This window comes from Scylla paramamosain, chromosome 16 (genome assembly GCF_035594125.1).
Source record: "Scylla paramamosain isolate STU-SP2022 chromosome 16, ASM3559412v1, whole genome shotgun sequence".
Taxonomy (NCBI): Eukaryota; Metazoa; Arthropoda; class Malacostraca; order Decapoda; family Portunidae; genus Scylla; species Scylla paramamosain.
Genome location: NC_087166.1, coordinates 12500001 through 12507500, shown reverse-complemented (window position 1 = coordinate 12507500; position 7500 = coordinate 12500001). Strand labels below are relative to the sequence as shown.

Here is a 7500-nt window from a genome sequence, read left to right as displayed (position 1 = left end):
ATGATGAACAGTAGATACTATTACCTGCAGTGATGGTGTTCTTATCAGTTACTGTGTGTGGTGATGGTGAAATGATGGTGATGCTGTGATGATGCAATAACCAGAGCAGTGATGGTGATGGTAATGGTAGGATGAAGATGGTGGTGGTGATGGTGGTGGTGGTGGTGGTGATAAAAATAGTAATGATGATGATGATGACGATGATGGTGATGATGATGATGATGACAAGGCATTCATAAACGATGATCATCAACATGGAATCCTTTGGTCATTAGAGTAACAATGAAATGCGATGAATAAGAACCAATAATAATAATAATAATAATAACAATAATAATAATAATAATAATAATAACAAAAATAACAACAAATAAACAACCTTTTAAAGTTACACATGTCCACCATCGCATCTAAAATCCCAAAAAAGAAAACGGAATTCACCTTGAGGAACTAACTGACGGCGACGCTGAAGAAATAAAAGAAAACGGACAGCAAACACCTCCCACTAACACCAGCAGAGGGCGTCACTGCACTGTATAGTGATGGCGGTGGTGGTGATCCTGGTGACACAACGGCACAGCGGCGCAAACAGAGGGCGACTTGTGCCGTGCCTTATCTCAAAACAACGAGACTTCTTTATGAATACTGTTATTGTTGTCTGCATCTGGCGGCGAGGTCGGAGTCGTCGTAGTAGTAGTGGTAGTAGTAGTAGTAGTAGGAGTAGAAGTAGTGGTACTCGTGTCATCGTTAGTAGTGGTGGTGTCGGCGGTGTCAGTGATGGTGGTGGAGTCCTCAGGGATGCAGGTGCTGGAGGGGGAGGAGGCATCATTACCAGGCGACTTTTCAGGGAAGAGCTGGTAAGGTTTGTCCTCTCCACGCATCTCGCAGACTACATTCGTGAGAGCCATGATGTAGTTCTTGGCCAGCGTTAGTGTTTCGATCTTGGACAGCTTCCTCTCCCTCTTGACGTGTGGAATCACCTCCCTCAGTGCCTGTAATGGAGAGAGAGGCGTCAGGGGAGTTTTCATAGTGAGTCAGTTGGTATTAGCAGGTTGCGTCATACAGGGACCAGAAATTGAGACTGACTGACGTAATGGGCTCACATCTCAGTGCTTGCAAGAGTGAGAGAATGTGCTTCAATAATGAACAGAAATTTGAGAGACAATAGTGAATAGAAGGTAAAGAGAAATAAAGAGAAATATTACGAACACTAGTCTGAGTAATTACTGTTAACCTCGAATATGAGTGTTTAGATAATGAATACAAGTTTGAGAGACAGAGACAATAATGAACAGAAAATAAAGAGAAATAAAGAGAAATATTACGAAAACTAGCTTGAGTAATGACTGATAACCTGTGAATATATGTGTTTGAATAATGAATGCAAGTTAGAGAGACAGAGTTACTCATTAAAGAGAGTGAAATTATTAAGCCTTAGTTCCTTGCACACATCTGCCTTTTATTGTATTAATGATCATAATATATTTCCCTTCGCCTGGAGCGAATATAATGATTTCAAAGGTAAAATATGCACCTGTTACAATCTAATTAACACAATGCATATATAGAGACAAAATCAGGTAAAGACTATACAGTTCGAATATAATAATAATAATAATAATAATAATAATAATACACTAGAAAACCTTTACATCCCAGTTCACAATATTCCAAAATATAACTAAATAAAAACAAAAACATCACAAAAATTACCAGAAAAATTGGAAAGAAGAGAAATGGAAATAATAGATAAAAGAAATTGAGATCACGAAATGTCCCTTAAGAAAAATAAATAAATGATAAAGAAAAAATATTAAATCTATCGCCTCAAATTACTTGTCATTAATAACGTGATATAAATGATATGCAAATAAGAATACAAAAAAAATCCTTTTCTTATCCTCTTAATTATCTTCCTTCCAATGACGATTGATGGAAGGGAGGAAGATAGAGAGTAAAGAAGAAGAGGACGTGGGAGGAAGAGGAGGAGGAGGAGGAGGAGGAGGAGGAGGAAAGATAAAAAAAAAAGAGCAAAACAAGATGAAAAGTGAAGATGTCGGGAGAAGTGAAAAGAAAGAACAAAGAGTGAAGAAGAAAATTAATGAAGAGAATGAAGAGAAAAGACAAAACGAAGGAAACAAAGGATAAGGAAAGGAAAAGCAGGTAATATGAGGAGAGGGAGAAAAAGAAAAAGAAGGACGAGGAAGAAGAAGAAGAGGAGGTGGAGGAAGAAGAGGAAAAGGCTGAAACTCAAATGAAAGAAGGAGGGAAGAGGAAAGAGGAGAGGAAATGAGATACTACAATTGTTCGAGAGGAGAGAGAGAGAGAGAGAGAGAGAGAGAGAGAGAGAGAGAGAGAGAGAGAGAGAGAGAGAGAGAGAGAGAGAGAGAGAGAGACTGAGACTAAGAGGGAAAGACAAGAAAAAACAAACAAGGGGGAGAGAGAGAGAGAGAGAGAGAGAGAGAGAGAGAGAGAGAGAGAGAGAGAGAGAGAGAGAGAGAGAAACGTAATAAGATCTAAATGAACAGAAAACCAATAAGACACAAAAAATAAACATTCATGAGAACAAAAAACAGGCAAAAATATTAAAGAAAACACTCCCTAGTTTACAGAAAGAAAAAAAAAAAGTATTGTAAAGAAATTCCTTGAGTATCGGCTTGCCAATAGAGACCGGAGATAGACAAGGAAAACGAGGGGTAGGGGAGGTGGAGGAGAAGTAGGAGGAGGAGGAGGAGGAGGAGGGCGAAGAGGAGGCCGAACAAAGATGAAAGAAAAGTAAGTGAAGGGAAGTTGAAGTGAGTCAAAGATATTGGGGAAAAAATAGGACCGCAACAAAGAGAGAGAGAGAGAGAGAGAGAGAGAGAGAGAGAGAGAGAGAGAGAGAGAGAGAGAGAGAGAGAGAGATTCTTCCAAAATATACATTAAAATAAAGGAAATAAATCTATAAACTAATCATAAAACTAAACATGAAAAAAATCACGACTTTTAAACCAAAACACTGAAAGAAAACGTGAATATTCTAAACCAAACTTGAAAACACACACACACACACACACACACACACACACACACACACACACACACACACACACACACACGAGCTATGTTGTTATTCGTTGCAGAAGTAAAGACTAACTCGCCCCCAGTAACTTGGTCATAATGTTGCACCTTTGCACTTGTTACCTTGTTTCCTCACCTGACTTGTAAACACTCCCCCTCTTATCTCATTAACCTGCAACTCCTCAATCATCACCTTCCTCGGCCCTTTATCTTCGTCTCTCTCTCTCTCTCTCTCTCTCTCTCTCTCTCTCTCTCTCTCTCTCTCTCTCTCTCTCTCTCTCTCTCTCTCTCTCTCTCTCCATTTCATTCATCTCGTTTATTTATCCTCTGTTTGACCTCTTTTTTACCTCGCCAGTCTCTCTCTCTCTCTCTCTCTCTCTCTCTCTCTCTCTCTCTCTCTCTCTCTCTCTCTCTCTCTCTCTCTCTCTTCCCATTTCTTCTTTTTCCTTTCTCATTCTCTCTTGCACTCTCCTTTCCTCTCATCCAGTTTCTATCCTATTCTCTTTCTCTGTATTCTTTTCTCCCATTCCCCTTCTTTTCCCTTCTATTTTGTACCATTCTCTCTCTCACTTTAAACATTTGCTTTAACAAACCTACTACTACTACTACTACTACTACGTACTACTACTACTATTCCTTATTCCTTTAGAAACCTTCACTTTTTTCTCTCACCTTACCGTAACAAAAAAAAAAAAGAAAATGAAGAAAAAAGTATGAAACGCGTCAGAAATTCTATTATTAGGGTAACTACGTAGACATCAAGGTGACGAAAAGACGCTATGCGAGTTTAATACAGGAAAGGTTAAAAGTCGAGTCAAGAATAGGAGAATACGACAACAAACATTATTAAGTAAGTAGGTGGGTGTTTCCTCAAGTGTCTGATGGGATACGTGAATTTATATACTTGATGGCAGCAAGTGGTGGTGGTGGTGGTGGTGGTGGTGTCGGCGGTGGTGATGGTGGTAGTTTTGGTTTCTTGCTGTGTGTGTGTGTGTGTGTGTATGTGAGAGGAAAATAAATGTACAACCTTATAAAGTTTAATCAAAAGTCTCTCTCTCTCTCTCTCTCTCTCTCTCTCTCTCTCTCTCTCTCTCTCTCTCTCTCTCTCTCTCTCTCTCTCTCTCTCTGGTAGTAGTAGTAATTAGGTAAAAAGATACCCTCGTTACAGACCAATATTTTTTTTTCTGGTATCTGTTCTCATTCTCTCTCTCTCTCTCTCTCTCTCTCTCTCTCTCTCTCTCTCTCTCTCTCTCTCTCTCTCTCTCTCTCTCTCTCTCTCTCTCTCTCTCTGGCCCAAGGGGAGGGAGAGGATGCGGGATTTACAACGGGTGAAAAAAAAAAGAGGGAAGCGTGAAAGAGTCTACATATCGGCTTGGAGGACGCGGCGTGTGCGGGGAGAGGCTGGACGGCCTTTGATCAGCCCCGACCGGAATGTTTCATCGGTTCCAAACGTGAAAAATAAGTAAAAATAAGTCCCGGGCTCCTCCTGCTCTTCTTTCTCCGCTTCTTTCTCTTTTTTTTTCCTGCTTTTCTCCACTACTTAAAGGAGAGTTATTAGTGTAGCATCTATGAAAATCCTTTGTTTGTTCTTCTTCCTCTTCTTCCTCCTCTTTCTCTTCCTCCTCTCTTGCTTTATCTTAGGACTCTTCCTGCTCCGGTATTTCTTTCGCCGTTCCCTTCCCCTTCTTCCTTCTCCTCTTTATCCTCCTTGTCGTCCTTCACCTCTTTTCCTTTCCTTCTTCATCCTCTCCTCCTCCTCTTCCTCCGCTTTTCCCTCCTCGTACTCCACTAGCTGTCCCTCCTCCTCTTTCTCCTCCTCTCCCTCCTCTCAAGCACTGCCTGAGCCGAAGGTCGTGCCGTGTATATTCAGGCGGCAGAGTTCATACCTGTCCCTTCAGTGACGCAGGTGTGAGTTCGGGTGAGTTTGAGGAAGTCTGGCCCTTTTATTTCAGTGTTGGAGGGGAAGCGAGGCCGCCGCTGCCTTGCCGGTGGTGGCGCGCGAGCCGAGGGTTGAAACGCGCCTGCCAAAGACCAAAGACCTACAAAAACATCCAGGCGAATTTTATCAAAGCTTGAGCCTTTTTGGCGGGGATGTGAGGCGCCCTCAAGCCAGCCACCCGGGGCCCACCAGCAAGGGGTTGGTAGGGCTGGGGGAGGAAAGACAGGGTGAAGTAAGGGATGTAAAGAGTTGGGCGGGACGGGGCGGGGCGGGGCATGGTGGAACGCACATCCTCGTATCTCGAAAACAACTTGAGTGACACCAGGGGAGGCTGGATTCCTGGAACAGTGTCGCGACGTGTTCCAGGGACGCGCCTGGTATCCCACGAACTGCAACGCCAGGCTGCAGGAACACGCTCATAAAATAATATTTGCCCATGAGCGCCGCTTTGGTGCATGGCGGGGAGAAGCAGCCCTGCGTGATGGACAGCCAGGCCCCGTGGCGGCCATGCATTCTCTTGCCATGCACAACCTTTGCCCTGCACACGCCACACGCCGCGCCACACGACTCGCTGTCACTGTGTGGCGAGGCATTATTTACGGCAAGACTTCAAGGCGGAGGACGCGGCGGGAATCTTCCGAGGCAGACAGTCATCGCGACGAGCTTCACCCACCCACTGACTTTATCACGCAAGCGACTTTGTGGAAGCGCCGGAGCGAAATGTTCAAGTAAAGGTTTCTCTTGCGAGCACCGCCACCCCTGCCATCCCCTTCCCACCGCCCCCTCACCGCCTTGAGCCCACACTCCACCTTGGCTCATCACGTCGTGCAGGCCGCCTGCAAAACCCTCACAGCAGGACGGATATGAAGCATGAGTCGCATCATTCTTGCTCAGGAGATGCGAGTACAGTCTGTTCTTCCGTGTGGCTGACAGTTATCAAAGTACCCACTCCGGCTCTCCGTCAGCGCTGGCACGTGTTTGTGTCAGCGGCTGTGAGAACAAGACGCCCTCGCAAGGACACTGAGGCGGAGGAGGAAGAAAGAAAAGGCTGAAAGTGAAAGGAAAGAAATAGAAAAGCTAGAGAAATGACAAACACTTGCCACCGTCAGCGCTCACACGTGTTTATGTCAGCCACTGTGAGGGCAGGACACCTTTGCTGGGAAGTTGAGGCGGGAGAGGAAGGAAGGGCGAGCAGAGATGAACAGATGCAAAAACCCGAAGCTCAATTGTGATCGCTGCCTCCGCCACGAAATAGCCTCGGGGGCCACTGACTCCTCCTCCCTCAGACGAAACAATCAGTGAGGGAGGCAAAGAAAACGTGTCTCGAATACTAAGATGAGGAACATTTCACACACTCTTACACGGTACGCCTCGCCTCGTCTCACCTCGCCTCGCCTCGCCTCGCTTCGCCTCGCCTGCACGCCGGGCTGAGTAGCACGCAACACCAACAAGTATCGCAGGCGTGGCGTGGCGTGGTATGGTGGGGCGTGGCGGGGAGGCATGGGTGTAGAGGAGGCGCGGGTAGGGGTGAGTGAATCTTCTGGGAACTATATAAGACCCGCAACAGTGGCGCGGCTGACGGCACCTCGGAGGCTATTCAGACAAACACATTCCGCTGTAAAAATGTCTCTGGCTTTAGCGACGACTCCTATTTCAGGGGAGTCGTGTATGGATCGCCTCGCTCATGGAGAGTAATGGCCTGGCTGAGCAGAGGCTGGAAAAATGGCGCATGCATGTGTACAGTACGTGGGCGGCTTAGCGGATTGCTCAAAGGTTAAAGGTATTGAGAGCGAAGATGACTGCAATGTAAAGCGTTTTCAAAAGTTTTGAAATGTATAAGCCCGCCCAGAGAGAGAGAGAGAGAGAGAGAGAGAGAGAGAGAGAAAATGGTATCTGTGAGTGACATTTATGCATCAAATAAACCCATTTTCTTCCCTTCCATATCTACTTACCTTCAGTCTCCCTTCGAAATGAATCAGAGAAAACGAACCCGAAGAAAAATAGAAGAGCAGAAGTCGGTTTAGCTCGAGTGTTTGTGGTCATCTCTTCCTCCTCTTCCTCCTCTTCTTTCTCCTTCTCTTCCTCCTCCTCCTCCTCCCTATAATTATCCCTGCAGTCCAATACACCGTGTAGAATAAATAATAATGAAAAGGGTGGACGGCGATGCAAAAATTGAAATATAAACTTAGGGATTAACGCCAGCAGGGAGAGAGCAAGGGAGAGTTAGAGGAGAGAGAGAGAGAGAGAGAGAGAGAGAGAGAGAGAGAGAGAGAGAGAGAGAGAGAGAGAGCTGCCGCCGTGTAGTGAAGGGAGAAGCGATGTTTTCCTAAAGTTTTCGTTCCCTCCACGTGCTCTCCCTTGACGCAAACAGGAGGATGAGTAGGAAGAGGAGGAGGAGGAGGAGGAGGAGGAGGAGGAGGAGGAGGAGGAGGAGAGTCAACAAATGTCGTCAACTTAATTATTTTCGCCTCAAACGTTTGAATTTCACGAAGGAAGACGAG

At 45.2% G+C, this 7500-nt stretch overlaps 1 protein-coding gene and 1 long non-coding RNA gene across 5 annotated transcripts in view; one reads left to right on the top strand and one right to left on the bottom strand.

Annotated features, from left to right (window-relative positions):
* Positions 1-7500, bottom strand: part of LOC135108059 (protein dimmed-like) — a 174857-nt gene that overhangs the window by 1267 nt on the left and 166090 nt on the right. The window contains exon 6 of the mRNA XM_064018657.1: positions 1-992. This exon is cut by the window's left edge and continues 1267 nt beyond it. Within this exon, the coding sequence (XP_063874727.1) occupies positions 618-992 (375 nt within the window). The 3' untranslated portion in view covers positions 1-617. The remainder of the gene's footprint in view (positions 993-7500) is intronic.
* The window catches only part of LOC135108060 (uncharacterized), a 122030-nt gene that overhangs the window by 79569 nt on the left and 34961 nt on the right, over positions 1-7500 (top strand). The window lies entirely within an intron of this gene.